We start from the raw sequence: 24248 nt of genomic DNA, 5'->3' as shown, positions 1-24248 counted from the left end.
AAATATCGTCTGGTGCGGATATTATGAAGATTATCGCCATAAAAACACGACAGAAAGGCGTAATATTAAACATTAATAAGCTCGCATTTCTCTAATCTTCGCTACACTGTTTTGACATCCAAATGTAACAATCTATTGCGAATCTCTAGAATCCGTGTAAATTTAATGTTGTTGGTTATGATATCTGAATTTTCAAAATACGAGTTTGAAATTAGAGAGTAATTACAAATTTACAAAACAAAATTAGAAAATTGCCTCGAAGTCTGAAAGGAGAGTACTAAGTCATGCAATACAGAATTTTGCATGGCGTCCTTTATTCTATGAACGTGTCTTGAAGATGTCAGAAATTGTTATTGTGAATAGCTACTAGTTTTGTAGCAATTTTAGGGGAGCTGAACGAAACACAGCGTATTTTTCTCAAAATCACTTTGGCAAATTTTCATCCAATTTTAAATTATTGTTTGTTGAGTTAATCTTTCAGCAGTCAAACAGTCGTAATTTTGGTGAGAAAGAAGTGTAAATTTATGAAAATTTATGCATTTCACCCATTTCCTGGTTTCCCTTACTCACAATTCTTAGATTCAACTGAATTTAATTGCACATTTGATATTTATTGTGTATTTAAACGATCGATTACAAAGGAACTGACTCTACTATAAACATCGATTAAATACTTTCCAACCTCTGGCGAAGTTTTATAGCTGTTCAACAATACTTTATTTCGAAGGACAGGTAATCTTCCCGGAAATGTTAAAGAATATGCATAAAAGCAATAGTTTGGTCACAGTCAGTATCGATATAGCACCAACAACTCTTGTCCGTTCGTTGTTTACGTCGCTTACCACAAGGCAACACTATAGGGTGCATATTGCTAAATACATTTTTGTTTGATAACAAGTCACCGTTGATGACGCAACAGTCCCCTCTTGTTAATTGGTAATTTGATTACCAATTTGACCCCCCTAAAATAATGAAAAATAGACATTGTAAGATATGAGCCCACAAGTAAGCAACGCACATTAGGTCTATGCCAATCTAGGCCCTTGTCCGACCTAAAACACAGGTGTGATAAAATTAAATATAATACGGCTAGTTTTCAATCGGGTTCGACGCAACTCAAGTGATACAAAAAGCAAATTTGGGATCATAAATACGATTTTTCAAATAAAATACCGAAGTTTGTCTGATGGTAATTAAAAATTATGTCTTAAATGTGTACAGTATATTGTATTGAGAAATATCAGTATGTCGATATAAATCCTTTTTAAAATTCAGCGCCATTACTCTGAATCCCATGTATTTTCAAATTGAACAAATGAAATACAGTTATCTGGCAAATCTGTTCAAGCTGTTTCGTATTAGAGGAATCTTTTCACAGAAATCAAAAGGACCCGGTGTGACAGCGGCCATATAAATGATGTACAATACTATCTACAAGCAAGAATCCGAATATACTGATACTGGAACGAAAATTACATGTATACAAACATATTTTAGATAGATAGATAGATAGATAGATAGATAGATAGATAGATAGATAGATAGATAGATAGATAGATAGATAGATAGATGGAGGAGAAGAGAGAGACAGACAGACAGACAGACAGACAGACAGACAGACAGAGACACAAACATACAGACAGTTTATTATTTTTTCGTTGAATATTTTCCTATTATCTTTTTTAATTCCCGATAGTTCAATTGTGTAGCCTAAAGCACCCCTATATCTGTATAATTTCTCTGAACTGGGGACACTTCTTCTGTGTAAGCCTCCAGTAGAATCTGTAGTAGGTGACCAAAAACGTTCCACGATTATAAATCACTACAGTGTTTGTGGCTGGTTTATGTGATTGATATATAAATAAAAATGTACGATATGCACAATAATCGTCAAAAGAGTACGCTAATACGGAACAGGTTGCCTAGCATTTGTCAGATTTATATCATTGTTTAATGGGCTATCTTCGCAAAGGTTGATGGGAAGAGTTTTTGTTAGATATCGCAGATCTTCCATCTAAATAAATGAATGTGTCCTCCATATTTTTTACTTAAAAGGCATCCTCTCATCTTCGAAATCACTCTTTGAACATGTTGCTACGAGGCTTCCTTGCAATTCTTACAATGTCAATTTTGATTTCTTTATTGGTATTGTTATGGCTAATTCTGTATGATGATTATTTTGGAAGAGGTTACCTACCACGGCCGAAAACCGAAAACAAAAACTCCTCTGGTAAGAAAGACACCATGGAAGACACAAGAGGAAAAGAAACCTCATCGACGTCACTGAAGTGGCAGCAGACACCTTTTAAATCTGTAAGTTTAGTGTAAACATTGATTTAAGCAACAATTGTGTTATTGAGTTTATATAGTGGTATGACTGCCTCTTTTAAACTTTATTCGCTTTGTGAGTAGGACTTCACCTCACATCCGCAAAATTAAGTTCGTATTTTATGCAATCCAATGTATTTGACGTCTTAGAGCTTCTGCAAATGTGTATTCAACATCTGTGTACATCTTGCAAATTCATCTTGTCCATTAAGGTGAGGCGATAACACATCACCGAGTCGGCCAACAAAATTAGAACAAACTTACCGGCAGGTATTCAATGATATATGATGGTTTTATGAAATACGCCATCCCGTATGTTTATTTGATACGCCATCCCGAAGGTACATCTTACTTTCATATTCAACAGGCAGCATTTGTAAATGCGTTTCTGCACTTCAGGACCCTCCGAAAGAGCCCTCTCCTTTAACTAATTGGGTCAGTTGCATTACTTTCTTGCAACACTTATCACAGGTAAAGACAATACGACAACGTTGCGAAACATTGTTGTACATACTGTACTTGTATTAGCGTCATTAACACGAAGCTACACCTTTAAACTTGTCTTATACAGAAGAGTTTGAACTGTTGCTTTATTATTAAGTTTAACAGACTACTTTCAATACATCTTATTACGTCGGTAGGTCAATAAAGAATCATCTACACGAATCCTGCTGTATATCAATCCCATAGGACGTGGTGGCCCAAACTGTCAGTATGGTCATTTTAAACATGCCCTGCAATACTCTCTCGCGCAAAATCGTTCTTTGGTGAACGCAATTATGTTTTATGAACATCTTATATTCGGAGCACATGAACAGCTGAGAAACGCAAGGACACTAGAAGAGACATTTGATATCAACCAGTTGAAGAAAATTGTTAATATTATTTCTCTGGAAGAATTCAACGCTAATTGCAACAAAACAGTCGAATATGTATTAACATCTCCAAAAGAAGGAAAGAATTTGACCAATGCGTATTTAAATGCTGCAAAACTTTATCATTCTGCATTCGTTGTAGCACTACCGCAGTACGAACACCTACCGGCAACAAAAGATCAACTTACAGAACAACTTGAAAGAGCGTCTTCGATGAACTGTGTTGGAGTTTGGGCCCTAAGCGCTGCAGATTTTTCCACACGGACTACTCATGAAAAAGTCGCCAAGCATCTGGTACCGTCACTAGATATACGGCATTCAGCGGATAGCATTCATGAAAAAGTCTTGAGGGGACGGCCATACCTTGCGATTCATTGGAGGAACAAGCCTAAAGAAATGTAAATATGTTGATATCGCTCATACATCTATTGTGAAGACAATTTTATAATTAACTTAAAGATAGAGTGCGCCTCGAAGACAGATATTTCAGATATCGGTAAATCTTTGGTAATGTGTTTCTCTAGTAACAAATTTGAACGATGATCCCCAATTTTTATTCTTGATTTTGAAAGAGGACAGTGGGCAGATTCATTGAAGAAGTGTGAGCAAAAGTCTTTCAATGCCGCAGCGCATATTACCTTTCGTAAAAACAAAAATTAACTACACGCAGTACGTTTGTATCTGGTCTGATGGAACTGATGGGCTAATATGTGTTAAAAATAACCCAAAAATCAACAAGCGTTTCGCACATCAGACAAACGGCTCTAGGAGAGTTTGTTTCTCTAATGCCAGACTCCTTACATTTGTCTGTATAATTGATGCACTCTTTAAAATATATATGACAAGAATAAGTTTGTGCCTGATGACAAACATTTGGTCTGTCACCAATTGAGTCGAAATATAAATGGTAATCTTTCGATGGTGTACGATTATTATTGAAAAATAATAAACCATTTCCCCTAATTTAACACAGTATAATATGAATATGCAACCCCACGTACCATACTGAAGATAATACATAATTAAACATGAAATTATTTTCGTTTACGATAGAATGCGTCTCGGGGAGAGATATTTGGACAATCAGATTTTTTCATTCTTCTCTAATCTTCCACCTGTTGGGGTTGATTTTGAAACCCTTTCAGTAAGGAAAACTTTCACCGCCTTTTTTTTAAATTAAAATTTCATTTTTCTCAATGGAGTTATCACGGCGATGACGACCATTTTGAATTTCAAATGTCAGTAAATCTTGCATGGTGACCTCCGATTTTAATTTTTTATTTTGAATGTGAATGGTTGAAAGATTTCTCGGGGAAAATGTGAGCGAAAGTTTAAATCTTGTACTTCCGAGGCACATACTACCTAAAGGGAGAATTACGTAAACAAATTGACTGTATAATTCTCCAGGGGCACCATTTTTTCTCACACTAATATGTAAATATAAAATTAGTTAATCATGTATATACTTCGCCTTACGAAAGAGTAGAAATGTCTCCATGATTTAATATTTCGCCTAATAACTTAAGATATACATCATAAAACTATTGTACATTATTTTCGTGCTTTTGTAAAATAATCTTGAAACGGTTCAAAAGTACACTCAACTATTGGAATTCGATGTGGTAAATGATGATTGGTTTGGCATCTTACTTTTGGATGTGACTCTAGTTTCTAGCCCAACTTTTCATTGGTTTAAGACCATTTTCTCACATTTTTTGGGCAAACTAAAACACCTTTAGAAAATTTTACAAACTCAAAACTTAAATTTCTATTATATTTTTATTTACTTTATGTACTTAGGAAATGTTAAGCAAACATCTATGCTTTGAAGATGACGTAAACTCTCATGTAATTCACATAGACGACTGCTTACATATATTCAACATACATTCTACATTACTACATTACCAACATGTCATTATCAATAATCTCTTGTACTTTAAGTTTGTGGAAAACATGTTAAAGCTGAAATTGCGATGATTTAATAGCAATGCTATTGCATCTTGAATATATTTGACCATTTTTGCATTCACTGTACAAATCTTAGTCGATTTTGTTTGAATAACATGTATTATTTTTGCAGATACGATGTACATTGTGAACATGTCGACAGTGTTGATAAAAAAAGATGTGAATACTTCGGGCGGGACCTTGGACTAATGATGAATCTAACGCGCAATATAGCTAAGTCTATTCAGAATTTCATGAAAACCAAGAATTTAACACAGGTGTACGTCGCTAGTCCACCTATCTCAACGGTTAAGTTATTTAAATACTCCTTTGCTGACTCACTCTTTTGCATTCCTTATTGTAGATAAACAACCCAAGTAAAAACACCAAACGCGAAAAAAAGTTAACGGAAGTAATTGTTGGACCTTGTGACATGAACACTGTGTATAGCTATTTAGTTTTGGTATAAAAGCTTAATTTGAGACAACATTCCTGATGCAATATGGTAAATTATTCCATCTCTGTGAAAATATTGAAACGTTCTGAGAAAATATAGCTCAAAATGGTATGTGAACAGAAAATAATTCACACTGAGCGTTATATCTATAAATAAAAAATCTATCTCGACAAGGACACTACCGAGACATTAAATCAAAGCATTTTTAACGTCTCACTTACATTATTATAATAGTCACTTGTATGGAATTAACGGAGATCAGCTTCATCGTTTGCAATCTCTTCAAAACACCGCAGCACGTTAAGTCAGCCGTTCTTGCAAATTTGGTTATATTACACTTGTACAAGTTGATTACATTGGCTGCCCGTTGAATTACATATTACGGGTGATCGAGCCACTAATTTTTTTACCAAAGATTTTCGTTATTTTTCTCTTACAGTAAGACTTAGATGTGGGGATGAGATTAGGACAAAAAGTCATTATGTCACCAGATTAATTTGGCTGCTAGCAGGATTTGAAATACGCCCACTTTATCCCCTTCGAATGACAGAAATTATGGGACTACCGTAAGAGTTGCCCTACCCGATATATTTACCTTCAGTTACTTTCTTGAAATGCTGCACTTGTTTTATTTACACGTGAACCACATTGAATAATAAATGAAAGTTAAGATGTTTTTTCCGCTGAAAATGTGCATAATATTTTAAATTATCACTTCTCAGGCCTTCCAAAACAACAGTTAAAGCTGTTGCAAACTTAAATGTAATGACCACGCCTTGTTCCATACTATGCAGAATTATTTAGATTTCCAATCCAACAATTTGCTTATAAGTACATGAATTATTGTTCAGATATTGCATCAAATGAAAATATATATGCCTCAAATAAAAATATAGGATCACCAGCCTATTTACAATGCAACATCGCTTAACATCACCCCCTACCCATATGTGATATAGGAAAAATCACAATTTGATGAGAAATATGTCCTTTTAAAATTACTTTGTTGAGATTTTTAAATACTTTGTAAATATATCAACATTCAAACATTTAAAACTTACAACTCGAAGATAATATCATGTTATTCAATCATCACTAGCAACGTCCGCTTTCATGCTAAAAGCTCTGACAATAGGTTGTATGGAGATAGGTTTCCATCAAAACCACTGTGTAATTTTTACAGTGAGCACTGTCCCGTACATTGGAGGCGCGGGTCGTAGAGTGCGCGTTCTATCGTTTGCAGCTATGATGACGCAGCAAGCGACTGGTTCACCCTTAATGGTATACTGTCACCTGTTCGAATTTAGCCACAGTTATCATAGAAAGAGAAAATTTAACCAATCAGAGATTCTAAGGGGTGGCCGTTTTTTAAAATAGCGCCCTCACAAGGGCATTTTGAATACCAATGAACGCCCCTTTGACCATATATGGGCTTATTTAGATTACAGGTGACAGTATACCTTTACAGGTGTACCGTCACCTGTTCAAATTTTGCCACAGTTACCATGGAAAGACAAAAATCTAACCAATCACGGATTTCTAGCTGTGGCCGCTTTTCAAAAACAGCGCCCTCACATGGGCATTTTGAATACCAAGGAACGCCCCTTTTACCATATATGGGCATATTTAGATTATAGGTGACTGTATACCTCTAAGTTTAAGATTATGCCACTTTACTTTTAAGTAAATTAGAAATAACTTTTAAATTATTAGAGGCTTTGCACCAGTGCCTTTGCAGAGTTGACATAGCAGCTGACAACGTCTTTGGCAACGATGCTATGATTACAGCTGAAGACTCGATAAGAACTGCTTCTTGATTTATGGCTAAACCCATAAGACTCGACTCAGTTTAACAAAGGTCCAAAATAATCTATTGCAAATCAGTCATTCGTCTAAACAATTCTAGGCTCAAACTACCATGAATTCTTCTAAAGTTGTTTCAAGAGATAAGTAATGAAGAATATTCAATCATGAACATACGATAAAGGACAATCAAAAGCGGAATACAAAAAAGCAGGAGACCACATATCGGTCCTTGTGGAACAACACAATTGATTCGACTTATCAATGAAGTATGCCCATTTACGGTAACCACTTGCCAGATATTGTAATAATCAAGAGCATTCAATTGTCATTCAAACATCTTGCTTTCAATTTACGTAAGAAATGTTATTAGTCTGTGGGCCGAGCCCTAGAAAAAGCTCTGGAAGTTGATTTTTTTAACCCACACGTTTGTAGATATTGATATTATGTGAAAAGACAGTTTACAATATGCTTGTATGGAAATCACAATTTTCCATTGCAAAATCTTGCACATTAATTAGATTTTTGACCAAAAAGCTTGGTTTTTTTGTAATTTTCAGTGAAAATGATGAAAAGTATGTTGTTACTCTGTTCATGATAGTTATTGTTGAGTGTACCAAAATAATTATAAGAAAAATTGAAAACAACTGTTATTTCATCGAAAAACATGAAAAAAGCACTTTTTTACCAAAAACACACATTTTCATGTTTTTTGTGAAAAAAAGAGATGATGTGTTTATTGGTTTACTGTATGTTCAAAACCATGAAACTATTCCCTTTTCATCTTTAATTTTCCCACATGAGATCCACAAACATTTCTTGAAAATGTCCAACATATATTTTTTAACTAAAACTGCAATTTTTTTAACTTTTCACACTAAAAAAGAAGATGTATCGACCGGGCATTTCCTTTGATTTTGTTGAAACGGTTGCTGATCCTACATGATAAGGTGTGATGTGTTGTGTTATTCCTTCTTCAAAAAACAGTGGTTGGTGTTACTTTCATATGGCTAATTACCTTCTTTTAATTAATTTTTACCAAATATGGAGAAATCCCTAGGGTCCATACTTATCGTATTCTTAACCTTGATGTACTCAACTATTTGAGAGTATATGGTAAAAATTGCCTGGAAGTTTCAATTTACACGGGAGAAATGACCACAATTGTTAGTCTTCACTCTGGTTTTTTATTCTTTGTGTTTTTTGTCAGATGAACAATCAGTGGAAATACATTTCAATTGAAATCTCCCTCATTTGAAAGACACAAGTGTCCATAATTCTCTATTGTCAGTGAGTGTTATCTGTATTGCGATCACTATGATTGAATGTTTGATTTTGTCTATGTCTTCCTTACAGTTAATTAGTTTATTCAATGTCACTTTCTATGTCTGAGGAGCTATCATTCTCTTCATCTGCTAGTTCACTTTCATCAATGTTTGTTGTGTTTGTACAGGAAACACACTGACACAGCTCTGTGCAATGCAATTCCACTTCTCTACATGAACATCTTGATGAGCATCCAGACTTCTTGCATTTACAGCTTACAAAATTGATGATAGAATCTGGTGCAGGGGAAGTGTCATCCACTGGATTGATAGCTCTGAGTCTTGCAGTATCCATCCATGTCCATGTGGGCTTGGTGCATCCATTTTGGCTTGCAAACATCGCCTGTAGATTGCTGTTTGGTAGTTTGCACGCTGTGTATGCAATTTCAGGCTGTCTTTGTTTGGAGGGAGGGCACCATCACTGTGTAGGCCAAGACGAAAGCAGTTGTATCTTGCTTCATTCACATTACTGCATCGGCTTTGTCCATACAAATTACAGACAAAGGACTCTATTTGTGTCATCAGGGTATCAGACAATGTCCATGACATTCCCAAGTCATGGAATGTACCAGTGTAGGTATCACTTCCAAGCAGCATTTTTATCATCTTCTTCTTGCCTTTGCTTTGAAAGCACTCACGCTATCACAGCCAGAGAACACATGAAGGCCAAGGAGAGCCAGGGAAGTCTTGTCTCCCAAAGACTCTGATATCTTATTTACATAGAGGATTTTACCATTTTTGCTGGTTTGATGTAGGAACAGCTGGCCCTGTAATTGATGAGCACAACTCACAACTAACATCAAGACATCTGTATCAGGACTGCGAATGACAATGTTGTCTGCCTCCCCAATGTATGATGCATGTTGAGCATGAAGTAGTAGTCTTGTGTCAGCCTCTCATGGTCACACTGTAATTCAGGTACCTCGGTTACGTCCATAACACCGTCTGCAGATTGCAACCTGTAGCATAACTCGCCATGGTAACATACATGGTGATACCCTGCAGGCATTCTGATTCATATTCTTTCCAGGATTCAAACAGAAAGAGCAGGAGAGATTCCTTATTCTTACCAGAGGCAAGATACTTTTTGAACTGCCTTGGCATATTTAGAGTTGGTCTTGTGATCCGGATCTCAGTAAGGGTACCTGTGTTTGCTCTACGTTTTCTCTCTGCATCTTTTATGGACTGTTCTCTGTACTGATCGATGACAAAGTCAATTCTTGTTGCACCATACTTAGCGGCGATTGCTCTCAACTGGTAAAATATGCTGGATGCAAATTCTCCAAATGTAGCTGGTATTTTACTTTGTATTTGAATCATCGCCATAGCATCAACAATAATGGCAGTCTTGCCTTTGAAACTGAGGTCAACAATAGCTTCTGGAAATGTTGCCTCCAGATGATGAGCAAGAACAGCTTTATTTGTCTCCGTCATTGTCTCATCGAAGTTGGCCAACATTGCTGGAACTGGGCCTAGTGGGTATGTCAGAGCATCATGAAGATCAAGTTGTCGTACCTGTGCAATCAACAGCATTCTCTGGAGAAGATTTCTATTTTCTTTCAGCGACAAGCAGTTCATGGTTACTTTTGACTTTGGTTTCTTGGATATATCTGCAAACGTCTTCCCTCGTACCACGGACATTTTGTCAAACAAATCTTTGACTCCTTGTGTAAGACGCTCACTCTCAAACTGTAGGTAGGCCTCTTCGCCTCTTGAATATGCATTGGTAAGATCTGATGTGATCTCTTCACTAGCTAGGGCACCAGCTGTAAGATGAACTAGTTGACTATCTTTATCACTGGTGAACGGTGACCCAACTGACAGCAAGGTTGACATTACTTCTTGCACATCAGATTCATCTCTCTTCATCCTGGCTTGTGTCAGGTCTTTATTTTCTGACTGCTTGTCTGTCTTACCAGCTGGGTGAAGCAACCTGTTGCAATAGCTGAACGTGCTGGATGACTGAGAATCCATCGGTTGAGGCACCCTTGTTTCGTGTGAAACCAACCAGGCCACCTTTTGTCTTGGATTCACGATTGAAAGTCTGTTCGATGACTTGATCACATGCTGTCATTGAAAATGGATGATCACATGATCGCTGTACAGCAAATTCACCTTCACAAAATTTCTCATATACATCAGGATGTGCTTGTGGCAGAGCTAACATTTCCTGCAGATAGACTGGAAGATAACGTGAATAATTGACCTTCCCATAGGCAAAGTACCATGGTAACATCTGTCGTATAGCAGCTAGATGTAAATGCCAGTCCCCCTCACGTGTACCTCTGATGAATAGGAGTAGTAGCTGTACCATGTTCAAATACGAACTCCAGAAAGCATAATTGACGTTGCTTTCACAGCACCTCTCTATATGGTCTGTGTATTTCTGTTGTAACTGCTTCATTTCTTCTGTATTCACTGCATCAATGAACGAATGGGGATAGCTGTCACGAAGATCAAGAAGGCTGGCGATGACTGGTAAATGTTCCTCTTCAGTCAAGCTGTCAAGGAACTCATTAAAGCGGAGACGGTGCATGGCCTCTGCAACCAGTTTATGGCAGCGAACACTTCGGTTGTAATGATGTCCGCTCATTACACCATTGACTGAACCTTGGGCTAAAATACCAGACTCTATCATGATATCCTCCAAGCCAGCATCTCTGAAGCGCTTTCCTATTGCGAATAGAAATGACATCGCCGTGTGAAATTCTCCAAGACGTAGTATTAGGCGTTTTGTGTACTCTTCATTCTGCCATCGGATTTCCTGTGCCTTTGAATAAATTGCCAGATCCATATTAAGTACCACACTTTGCAGACGGAGTTTATTAGCGATGTCAACACTTGTACTCAGTACTGTGTTTATTGTGGACTTCTCTGTTGGACTGGCATCTATCACTGGTAGGTAGCCAATTTTGCTGACAGGCTGTATGATATTGCCTGAGAGTTGCTGATTGAATCCAGTCCATGCCGGCAAAGTCACATTTCCTTCCTCGACCTAATGATGCAAACATGAAAAAATCAAAGTGCAAATGTTAAAAGAAGAAAGAAAATATATAAATAAAAATAAAAATCATGCGACATTTAAGTAATTGATGATATGTCAATACATACGGTACCTGCACAGTTTTGCACATCCAAAATGCCAAGTCTTTAGTAAGTGGTACATCAATCACTCTATCCTGGTTTTGAAACATGCAATCAGCATCTGAACCTATAGGTAACATGAAAAAATAAGTTATTGTATTGAACTTGATATTCCAATAATAACAATAATAATAATAATAATAATAATAACAACAGTATTTCATGGTAATAGTACATTAAGAAAATGTCGATTAAATTAGCAATACAACAACTTTCATAAAATGTAATTAAAACATTAACCGACAAGGAAATAAATATAAGGGTTTCAACAGTTAAAGGGACACCGTTATATTGGGGTTAACGAGACTATGTATGAACAGTAATTGGTTTGATTGTTTACATATTGTTTAAACTGAGAAAATGCAACAATGATTGAAATTTAGGATGAAGGGGAAGGGCAAGTAAGGCTTTGTGCAAATGGTGCGATAATATGGCAACATTTCATGAGTGTGCGCTTACAATACTTACGACCGTAATATGAGACCATGACATCATGATACGTGGTGACTGTGATGATTATTGTATTTCACAATGTACAACCTGATGGTGCAGGGCCATGGCGAGGTCGACCATGGTACTCAATAATGTTGCTTGGTGGAGCGGTAAGTGTCCTTTGCTTTGACTTTGTAATGGCAACTGCAGTTGAAAGGTTGTCAGCTGTACTAGCTTCATCTCCAGTGTTCCTTTGAATTATGATTCCATTGGTGTTGTGAGTTGTACCTTTTCCTACAATATTATCATAATTGAAATAAACCTCGTAAGAAAATAAAAGTTAAAATGTGAAATTACCTCCTTGTATTAAAACTGCAAAAAGTAAAATCACAGCAAAATGTTTAACACAAAGGCTTTAAAAAATTAAGTTTTCATGGCGTCTTGGTGTAAATCATAAGCTGTAACATGGAAAGCTAATCACAGTATGTGTATCTGAGTCTACTTACCACTTAGAGTTTCTTCACCAAAATCATTATTGTCCCAAACTAAGGTGGTAAACACTTCTTGACAAAATCCTAGGTGGCAAACCATCACTGTGAAGTTGTTGTTGAGCCAGTGCTGTGTCATGCTCTAAAACCGATGAATGTGAAATACAGTGGCCCAAACCATTCAGCAATCCTATCAGAGATGAAGATCCTGTCATGTAACACACTGCCATACCGAGAGACAAGTGTTTTGGGGTGACTTTCCGTCCTCGAGATGACAAGAAGATTAAGTCCTGGCAGACTGATAACAATCTGTTTTCTACAGCTGACGGGACATCCACGCGTTCACTTGTGAGAAAGTCCTGTGATGTGCCAGTACACCAAGCTAGGAATTGAACAGCTTTGTTGGCACAATACTTCTACTTTGTTGAATTGACAGGTCTTCTGCCCTTGGAGGCCAGTTATTAACGCCTTCAGTTTCTTCAAGAATACTGTGAATATTCATTGCAGTGTGAATCATCTCAAGCCTTTCATCTTGGCTGTTATCATAGCTTGTTGTCATCGACTGTGATTCCATTTCATTTTCACTCTCTTCACTTTCAGAATCTGTATTGGTTATATTCAAGATATGATAATCTGCAGCAGAATCTCCTCGGTTAGCCATCAGTATTTCGCATTGGCGATACTTAGGTCGAATAAACACTAGTTTGTCACCAAACCTTGTTTGCAGTCTTTTTTTTAGTGACGAGTTTTTGTATGTAGATGCATCTATGTCTTCTTCGTCATTGATCATTTTAATAAAGATATTTCTCATCACATCCATTGCGATGCACTCTCTGCCTTCAATGATTCTCTTCTGTACAACTTCATCACAAAATTTCTTAAAGGATGGGGCATACATGATACCGCTGTCTTCCTCTGCTTTTTTCTGATATGTGTAAGTTACACATCTTGTGTAACTTAGGTAACATGATTGGTGATACTTAACTTCTATACTGACTAAGTCTTGACCTCGCAGTTGAATCAACAGTTTCTCGTCTTTCCTAAGTTCCGCAGCTTTAATCAATGTATGCCCATCAGTTTCACAGGAAGTAAGTCTTTCATTTGACCTCTTTTTTGTTATCGGGTCCCGTCTTTGTTTCCGACGTCTGCACAAGATGCATATCGGTGGTAATACGTGTATACTTCGGCGCTTTGCTGCCGAAATGGCGGTGGAAGTAGGATTGGACCGCAGGTGTCGCTTTTTAGGAGAAACTTGGTATTGACCGTCATTATCAACTTCCGTCGGCTCATTTGATTTGCTTGTTAACAGCGTTTTCCGCACAGTACCTTTCTCTTTGCGTTTCTGTGCCTGAGTAAGCCGGTGTTTATCTGTAAAACGCTGATAGCATACACGATGGAAGCCCGCCCGATCTCGGCATTCAGCGCTTACCTGCAGTGCTATTTCCTGCTCCAAACCATCAGAATCCTTCCATACTTCAGTACATTGAAGTAATTTAGCCCATGATTTATCCGTGAAGGAATAAACAGGCTCATTTCTTTTCGTCTTCGCGACGTGGCATACACACTGCATATTGGCAAGGGCGGCCATCTTGTACGTCTATATAACGCATTGTTTGATTGGATCACGCGATTGAAATGTCATCGCAGCCACCAATGAGAACGTTTGTTGCTCCCGACAAACAAACTAATGACCTTTTACCCCTATTTGCATCTACTTCGTTTTATGGGACTTTTTGGTTTAATTCTACGCCCCACTCAGGCAAAGGAGGTTGAAAAATTTGTTTTCTATATCTTTTGGGCAAGTATTTGTCATTTCAATCGTTTATAACCTCCAAATTCGATTTAGTTCCATTTTTGAAACGATAGATCTGGTCGGCCCATGGACTATATGATCAACCGTACAGAAAGCCTTCCGCAAAATCAATTAAAATCATCCCTGCCTTTTTAGCGAATGAGACAAGTTTCAAACACTGTCTGAAATACAATTGAAATTCATACAATAAATTATTATTATTATTATTATTATTATTATTATTATTATTATTATTATTACAAGTTTAGGGGCTATAAGTATTATATAGAAATCTAATAACAGTTCATTGAAGCTGTGTAGGAATTCTGAAAAAGAAGTGTTGTATATTTTAATTTTGTCAATAGGGGTGACTTCCAATTGTTTTACGTGCAGCGCAGAATTATGCATTATACTGTACGGAGAGAGGGGGATATCATTAAGCCAAGGGGTAATTAAATGCTTGTCGGAAAAGTGACACTAAGCAGTGTACACGATACCAGCAGGCCTAGACTTTTAACTTTTGTGCGAACTTTACGGATACACGTTCAATCGGTTCGGTTTAATTTTGTTTTTAGTTTTCTTCCATCAAAAGTCACGACTATGAAAAAGATTTCCGATATAAATTAACAATCTCTCTCTCTCTCTCTCTCTCTCTCTCTCTCTCTCTCTCTCTCTCTCTGCAGTGCTATGCTGCGACCACCGAACGAATATTCCCCACCCCACCCAACTCTAACATAACGTATCCTGTACTAATTCTTTCATAAACATATCAATGTACCATGTACAATGGATTCATTCTGTTGTATAATTTAAAACTTATTCAGACTTACTTCGTAAGCGTCATATTGGCATTGCAGAATAAACATTTTTCTGCATTTCGCATGTTTCGCCCTGGCAGTGTAATCTGGCAGAGACCCTGCGATTCGCGTTCTTCTCTGTCGAAACACGCGCGCGCCCTTCAGAGACGCGACGCGAATCCCAGAGCATGCGCTATTGGGAGTGCGTGGCGTGACATTAGAACGTCTCCGATCTCGCGCTATCGTGTCGTTGGAATGTTGACAGAAACTGGAATTACTGCAGAGAATACTTTTCAGGATATCACATGTGAGTGTCTAAGGTACCACAAAGGACGTTTAGGAAATCCTTTCAGAAAGGTCACGCCGCCTGTAGCCATTTTGTGGAGTATAAGCTTATAAGCTTACGTAACTCAGCACTGCAGCGTATACAGTATTTCTACTGACGGTACTGTACATATTGCCGGAAGATATGCGATAGAATTTTGCGTTTCACGTCGTTCAATCATTCAGATGGAAATGCCGCCCTTCTCCAAACTTTGAAAAAAATAGGGTGAAAGACTTTGGAATGCTACACTACAGTTTTCGAGAACTCATGGACCGTGGTTTTATTCAACAATCGAGAGGGCTAGGGTGAGTCGAAATTTTTCCTATGTCCATATAGCACTCAAAATATGCGAATCCACAGGCCTTTGGCGAATCAATAAATGCGTTTTTCACCAAGCTGAAAGGTTGAAAGATGCGTCCGTCACTTTGGGACGAGCTAGATAAATGCAGTCAAACCAGGCTGGGCACAAAAATTTGCCATAATATGACTTTGTTCTGGAAATTACGAAGACAACCGGCCGTGCGGTGGAACTTTGCAACAAAGTTTCAATATCTGAACTGGCATACTTGAATGACAGACACAGGAAACGATGGCCAATAAAAACGCATTCTCGTAGCATTTTGATAATAATGTATCAATCACAATGACACAGAAATTATGCCTCCTCCTGACAGAAGGGCCATGGCCTATTTGTAGCCCTGCTACACTATGTCTTAGTGCTGAAAAGGCCATGTTGTTGTCAGGTTGTCATGGCGACTTTTAAAATTTGCATACAACTCTGAGGGTTGAACGGGTTGTTAATGGGTCACAAAACTTTGGAGTCCACTGTCGTCCATTATACCTGTTTCCTTGGGTATCAAAGGTGTGCAAGTATACACATCAAAAGACTAGAAAATTCACTTCATAGGCAGAATCTCGAAAAATGGCCTTTTTTTTGTCTGGTTAACGAAAAAAATACCCCTGATCTAAAATATGCATGGGCTACAATCCACTGTCACTGGGCTACCAACTTCAGAAAATGGTAGCCCAAGTGGACTACCAGGGAAAAAAGTTAATTTCGAGCCCTGGGCAGTATTAAACATGAAACATTTAACTTGTAATATTTCCCCCTTGTCTTGGCCTGCTGGGTTTAAAAAAATGTTTAAAGGTATACAGGCACCATGTTCAAATTTAGCCGTTGCTACCATGGAAAGGGGAGATCTAGCTAATCATAAAGTTTATGGCCAGGCCAGGTCACACGAAAAATAATGCACCACTACATGGTCATAATTTTACTTTACTTAAACAATCAGAAATAATTTGTCTTCATTATTCTTCCTGGAATGAGGCAAAGAAATCAAAATAAATTATTATAACATGAATATTAATACGTTGTTCATTATAATATATAAAATAAATAAGCACCAGTGAATTATGTTTTAAATAAAAAAACTGTGCGCTACTGTAACTGCCTGTGATAAAAAATGGTACACTGGGTAATAAGGGGAATTGGGTTCATAAAATTAATTGAGATACTAGTAGAATTAATTTTAAGCGCATAAAATTAATTTGAAGGCATAAACATAATTCGATGCATAATGAGTTAGTACTGTACTATATAACACTTAGCCTATTTGGGATGACTGCATTAAACAAAATAAAAAATACTTCAAAAATTATTTCTGGTCTATATAAAATTAATTCTAACACACTAAAATTAACGGAAAATATAATTTTGACCAGAATGGCCCCAATATACATTATGTTTACTATTCATCCTAGAATGAAGGCAAAGAAATTACAATTATTATTATTATAGAACAAATTTCTTAGTTGTTACTTAGAAATCCATTAAATAAATAAAAAACAGTGAATTATGTTTTAGCATAGATCCTCTCGAGGGTCTATGGTTTTCAAAAAAAAAACTGTGGTTCCAAAATGGTTACCAAGGCAACATAAAACAAAAATGAACATGGAGTTCATGCTGTGATAAATACACTAAGGAGAGCATTTGCATATTAACTGGGATTACTTTTAATGGAATTCGGAAAAAAAATTTGAAATTTTAAAATGCAAATAGGTTACTATGGAAACACAGGGCAGTAAAAATTGATATCATATTTTGTCTTTCTAACCCAAAAAAACCCTATGGTATAATATTTCTGTTGATTACTGGATTTTTACACTGGATATTTGGTCTTTCTAACCCAAAATATCACTTTGATATTACACATTCTGTTGATTACTGGATTTTAGGTGAAATCTTTAAAAAACTGGTAATTTTTACTCCTGAATGGTTGCCATGGAAACATCTCACATTAAAATGAGTGTGATATTTTTGGTGTGCAAACCAGAAAAACCCTTATGATCAAATTTTTACATCAATCAATCGTTCTTTAATAGGAATTAGGGAAAAAGTAACATTTTCAATCCCAAAATAGTTACCATGGCAACTCGAAACATTAAAATAATTCTTGTTTTTGTGTTCTCTGACCCGAACTCCCCCACTAGATAATTTTCATATAAAATCAAAGTAACTTTTCATGGGATATTAGAAAAACTGAAATTTTCAACCCCTAAAATGGTTACCATGGAAACATGGGGCAGTGAAATCGATATCATATTTGGTCTTCTCGACCCAAAATACCCTTATACTGAAAATTTCACGGAAATTGAACCTATTATTATTCGCGTTATTATTTCTATATAATACTTATATTAATTATTATTATTACAGATATATTTTCAATTTGAATATAGACAATTTTTTCAACATTTTCGACGCTCTAGTTGCCGAAGGCAGATCTGCCACTTTTCTTAAATATTGGCACAAGTTTAGCACTCTTGAATAAAGCATTGTAAAGTTTAATATTCAGAATATCCGTCGCGAGGCGCATTCTATAAATTACTAACCTTTATAATGAAAAATTTATCTTATTTGTGGATAAGAACAATTCTATTTATTTTCCGTTTTACAGACAAAACATTGAAATAACGTTTTTGGTAGTACTTTTTAAAGAAAAAGTAAATAATGATTGTTCTTTTTCAACGAATGAAAGTACCATTTTTTGAAGTTATTTGAATTTTTCATTTCTCGCTGGATTGGACGCTTGATACACGCATTGTGCATGTCCATAACATTTGCCCACACTGGCATCGAGTAGAAAAGACTTATGGTCTGTGGAGACTACATTTGTTTATCGGCAAGATTAAGACATACGCAGTATGACAAGTCACATGCGTTCAATACAAGATATTTCTCGAATTGACATTTACAAAATAACTTTTAGAATTCACGGCTATTTTCTCTTGCGTTTATTAATTTTGTATACGTTAAATTTATTTCACCTGCGTTTATTTGAAGGGCTAATTGTATGTCGGTTTTATGTCTGATGGTTGAGAGATCACTGTTTGAAAGTAACGAAGCCGTGTTTTGTCGGTAATGTGTAATGTCGAGATTATTTACCCACTTAATTGCATATGTGTGAAGCCTTTGAAACATGAATGCGGACATGTCCTGCAGTGCGTGTTATCCTCAACGATTTAACTGTTAACGTCGTAATTTTTTCATTGATTGTTTGCTAGGCTTTTTTCGTAAATCTTCAAAATCTTGCAAAAATCAACAAACTAGTTTTAGTACATAGTATACACCAAGTGTCCTAATTCAGACGTATGGCTTCGGATGTCGTTACTTTTATCGCAAATTGTTTTCAAGGACGATGTGGCTTTATGTTTTGTAGAATTTCGTGCAAGTACTTAGGAATTTAGGGGTTGCAAGCACCTTTTCTGCTGAAAATATCACAAGTGACAGATATACCAAAACAAAGAATGACCCTTACATATGGTCTCTTGTTGAACAAGAAATCTGCGCAAGTAAGTTTACGTTTGCTTAATCTTATATTATAATATTAAAATCTGTCAGTTTGTTCACGAGACATAACTTAAATGAAGTGCTCTTTGGTGTTGACGGTTACTCTGACATTCATAATCACTTGCTACTGTTAGCCAAAAGACACATCTATGCCATGAAAATGAAACAGAGTAAACCACACTTTGCAGCTTTTATGTTGCAAGTGAAATTCAACTACCATCTAGAGTACGAAATAGCTCTGGAAAAAAACAAATTAGAGAGACATTGCAGCAAATGGATTTCAATTTTACACAAAATTGTAGATAACTAAGCACTGTACTTCATTTTAATTTAAGTTCATGTTACTAAAGAAAATGTTACCAATAAAACAATTTAAATACAAAAAAAGCATTGCACCAATAAATAAGCTTACCTATATGAACAGATCATTTAAGTCTAAGCAAAGAGTCTATTCAAAGTTACCTTTAAATCTGTTTAAGACAGCACCTTCCAATTCTTGTTATCAATCTACCTTATTTACCTTAATCTGCAATTCAAAATGGCCGCTTTGCCATGTGTTACCCATTTAGAGAAAGTTTATTTTAGAATTTTACTAAATTCAGACGAAAGCAACTATGTTGATACTACTTCAAGTGTGGCCATAAGTTTTGATGCGTGTTGCGAGTTTCAGTCTACTAATGCGATACGAGGACGATAACATGATCTAATACTACATGAAAATTAGTTGTTTTGATCCTTTTACGCTTTAGATGATTGGTATCTTTCAAAGAAATGCTATGCCTAAAGGTTTTCAGCAAACATGTTACCTCACATACGACATAATACTGATTCTGCAGGAATATTTTGCCTTTAAAGAAATATACTATTTTCATTAATTACATTTTTTGTCACAAACACCAATTCTCGTGAAGGACATAAATAACAAAGTTCACGATATATCAAATATATATTTTTACGTTCTATGAAAATCATCAAAATTACTTATGGGTTTTTAAGTACGGCTTAGTATTCCCGGCCGGAATAAGTCAATGAAGGCGAAATCACATTAGATATAAAACGATTGATTGACGAGACGTGCCGCGTTAATTAAGAATATTTATTGTTTACATACTGCGGTCTGCAAATGCTGATATTCCATGTAATTAGCCATTATTTTTAATGATTCTCATTCATAGAGAATGATTGATGAGTTGACGTTGTATAACGTTTCTCTTCGCAGATGCCGACGTATTTGTTAGGCACTACAACAGCACTTGGGCGCAGAGAGTACGCACTAGAAGGTTGAAAAGTATGGCTAAAAGCTTGACAATTAAAGATTTTGCAGCTAACTATACGAATGAACTATTTAGCCGTCGTCGCTAACGTGACAGCAAATTTAACATTTTATCGTTTTATTTAAATTTGGAAGCTGTTATTTTGGAAAGGTGTGAGGCATCGTTTCTAATTGAACATTATTTCTTCTTCTCATTCTTAATTTCCTTTTCAATCATATTTTTATAAATGATACTGAAATGTGTAAGGAATATCTTTACGGTTTCTCATACGTGTTCCAAAAACTTGTAAGTTTCTTTCTGGTTCTTTTATGAATTACAGTATCCACCTTTCAGTACATTGCATTGTTCAATTTTACAACTCAACTTCATTCCCGTTTTTAGCTATTTCATTTTTATTTTTTCCGTCTTCACAGTAGTCACATTTCTACTATAGACTTTACATCTACCGAACCGTCGCTTCATTGGCTTATATACGCTTGTATCCGCTTATTTATTCTCATATTCCTTGACCGTGAATAGCACACTGTAATTTTCGTGTAGAATACACTGTAATTTTCGTTTTCTTTTTTCCATTGTGTTTCGATAGCCTCTGATAAAGGTAGTCCGTTTACTTCCGAAACGTTAGGAGGAATAAACATCTGTTGTATAGTAGCAGAAGGGTCTTGTCAAATATGTTTCACACTTAAAGGTTAATTAACTTTTTATTGAATTGTTGTTCTCAGATATACATGTCACTATCTGTGCAAAAAATACAGATTGCGTGATTCTACAGACTTTTATTGACGTTTGCTCCGTTGCGATCTGTTGTAGACTATGGAATTTTTACCAATTTACCAGTCACGCTTGTCAACAGAATATTGTGTGATCGAGCTATCCTCAGCCGGCCTAGTGAAACAAGAAGACACCTATGAAATATATTACGCTGAGTCCCATGTTTCTCATATAAATAGTATAATTTTATTCATATTAAGAGCTGATTCAAAAATTGTATTTCACTTCACTGCGCAGATATTTTCTGTTTCCAATATCATGTCAGTGAAGCAATGTTAAAGGTACACGGTCACCGAAAATTTGAATATTCCATATATGGTAAAGGGACGGGGCTTAGCGTACTTACCATTAACATCTGAAGCTGTTGGACCTCCATATTTGATGCGCCAAAGTTCATGCAGACGACGCTACTAAGTATGCCATGGCTGGTCGTGTGGGGCGCGCTTTTTAAAAAGCGGCCACCCGCATAAAATCTGTGATTGGCTATTCAAAAATCAGGTGACCGAATACCTTTAATCAAGAAAAGTAATTCTAACGAAAAAAATGCAACACAGTAGGGATAATTATGTGATTCATCACAAATTGATAAGCATAAAGTATCGTCTTAAATTTTAAGATCTAAGGTACAGAGGGGCTTATGCCTGCAGCTCGGTCATTTGTGTAATCGATGTTTCTATGATTCAACATAGGAGGCAAAACACAACAAAAACTCATGGCTCAAAACATTATATATGGTCGACTTCACGCCCTCTTGTGGCAGGATTCGCAAACGTGTTTTCCTATACCAATAAAGATGAAATGATTTAGGGACTCTACTGCAGTGAACGTTATTGTTTCTTACATCTGCTGACAAAAATGATTCCTATTAACTTGTTGTTATGTGATACTCAAAAGTTTTGAGTAAACGAAAGTCAAGTGCCATTTATGAAATCCGTAAAAACATTTTACTTCACAGGCAATGATAGGTAATGTGAAGGCTAGACTACAATTATATTTGCAAAAGCACATAATTTAATTATCCCAACTATGTTGAATTGTATAGATTTGGGTTTTCATCAATAAAGTCTTCAAACTATGGATATTAAGTATACTTATCGTCTTTAAAGCTATGCCTGGTTCATGTAGGTTCAATCATCATATACATCATATTACAGTATAATCTATATCCCAAAGAAAGACCACTGAAATTTATACTGCATAGATGGTATTTGACTCTGATGAGACTAAACATGTCAATAAACTATTTTACTTGTTTAATATGTCTTCCAGAGAATAATATACTCACCACTTGGTCCTAATAGTCATAGATTTTGCTTAAATGATCATAATCTCCCATTAACAAAATAAACAGATTCTTGTTCACCGGAAAATCAAAACTAGGACTACTTTCTTGTACATGTATATGAATGTGAACTGACTAAACTAGATGTATAATGTGTTACGTTTACAGCTCTGTGTCCTAGCGCAGACATTTGATTGCCTATTGTAACATAAAAAGTCCAACTTGTCTAGAAGGGGAACAGCTTAATCATTTATTTGCATACTGTCACGACTTTGGTATGCATCTATAATTAACTAAAGGTGAGTCGACAAAAGGAAATGAGAGTAAGATCGCTCCTATCTAGGGACATCGTCAAACAGGATGGAACGATCTGTCAAAATAGAACATGGAGGTCCAGATTCGATGCCTGGTTATTATTAGTGACTTAAGTAGTTGTAGAAACAATACATAATTTCTAAAGGACGATTTAGCTAGACACAACGACAACAGCACTACCTTAAATGTAACCTATAGTTCCTTAAATACTTCTCTCAAAGAATAAGAGAACACGTTCATACATCAGTAAAATATGTATGTTATCACACATTACAACAATTCCGAAAAATATCGAAATTCACCACTGTAAAATACCATAATAATACAAAGTCTTTCAAAAATTTATTAAAATCTTTACAAAGGTCACTGAAACCGAACATATACCACTGTGAACGAGACGAGCTACTTGGCTGTGATAAAAGATTTGACCTTCAAAATATCTAGGCTAGTCAACATGATTTTATGTCATGCCCTGTGCCCTGTAAGGAAGCACATTATCTCATCCACAAGTAACAAACAGATCATCTCTTAATATTCAGTAGAGGCGTAATTTTTACGCTTATGATGTTATGTATCAACATTTTTTTGTTTACTGAGTGATTTTATACATTTTTCTATGTATTCTCGATATCACAAAAGGTCAAAAAGGCTCTCTGTTTATCTCGAAGCATCCCTCGCCTGGCCACTACGTGTGGACGTTGGTTCAAGTGTATAGTGTATACTGTTAGACATATTACGGTTTTCAGTAGCAAACATTCTGCTGTCACAGGCTTGTATTATTAGTTAGCCAATCAAGTCTGAGTTACCTCTAGGTGTCCATTGTTATGCATACAACGCACCAAAACACCAGTTGTTATATAGGATAAAACCCGAGTACGAGGGCTCTTCTGGTATATAAAGTCCAACCGAACGATAAAATGTCGAGGCCGCAGGCCGAGACATTTTATCGTAGGGTTGGACTTTATATACCAGAAGAGCCCTCGTACTCGGGTTTTTTCCGACTTAAAAACTATCGCCCCTAACTGGTATATTTTCGTTTT

The 24248-nt window shown here is 36.2% G+C and overlaps 2 protein-coding genes across 2 annotated transcripts; one reads left to right on the top strand and one right to left on the bottom strand.

Moving 5' to 3' along the window:
• Positions 1 to 1812: 1812 nt before the first annotated feature.
• Positions 1813 to 22692, top strand: LOC139136655 (uncharacterized). Its single transcript, XM_070704435.1, has 5 exons — positions 1813 to 2313; positions 2970 to 3601; positions 5287 to 5461; positions 19436 to 19568; positions 20786 to 22692. The coding sequence occupies exons 1-5, from the start codon at positions 2089 to 2091 to the stop codon at positions 20926 to 20928; spliced, it is 1308 nt and encodes a 435-aa protein (XP_070560536.1). The 5' UTR covers positions 1813 to 2088; the 3' UTR covers positions 20929 to 22692.
• On the bottom strand, positions 10651 to 13005 carry LOC139136536 (uncharacterized). Its single transcript, XM_070704259.1, has 4 exons — positions 12821 to 13005; positions 12351 to 12608; positions 11855 to 11949; positions 10651 to 11733 (listed from the first exon to the last, which is right to left on the bottom strand). The coding sequence occupies exons 2-4, from the start codon at positions 12367 to 12369 to the stop codon at positions 10651 to 10653; spliced, it is 1197 nt and encodes a 398-aa protein (XP_070560360.1). The 5' UTR covers positions 12370 to 12608; positions 12821 to 13005.
• Positions 22693 to 24248: the final 1556 nt, after the last annotated feature.

The sequence above is a fragment of the Ptychodera flava genome, chromosome 7, assembly GCF_041260155.1.
Source record: "Ptychodera flava strain L36383 chromosome 7, AS_Pfla_20210202, whole genome shotgun sequence".
NCBI lineage: Eukaryota > Metazoa > Hemichordata > Enteropneusta > Ptychoderidae > Ptychodera > Ptychodera flava.
The sequence above is the reverse complement of the archived record's forward strand: the minus strand, read 5'-3'. Positions and strand labels throughout refer to the sequence as shown.

What these genes read in the sequence shown, in the direction of transcription:
- LOC139136655 (XM_070704435.1), top strand. Translation starts at nt 2,089, where the DNA reads ATGTTGCTACGAGGCTTCCTTGCAATTCTTACAATGTCAATTTTGATT. An exon ending in AGCAGACACCTTTTAAATCT is followed by an intron (nt 2,314 to 2,969) that starts GTAAGTTTAGTG and finishes TTACGTCGGTAG; the next exon opens with GTCAATAAAGAATCATCTAC. An exon ending in CTAGTCCACCTATCTCAACG is followed by an intron (nt 5,462 to 19,435) that starts GTTAAGTTATTT and finishes TATGTTTTGTAG; the next exon opens with AATTTCGTGCAAGTACTTAG.
- LOC139136536 (XM_070704259.1), bottom strand. An exon ending in GGATGTGCAAAACTGTGCAG is followed by an intron (nt 11,734 to 11,854) that starts GTACCGTATGTA and finishes TTGCATCATTAG; the next exon opens with GTCGAGGAAGGAAATGTGAC.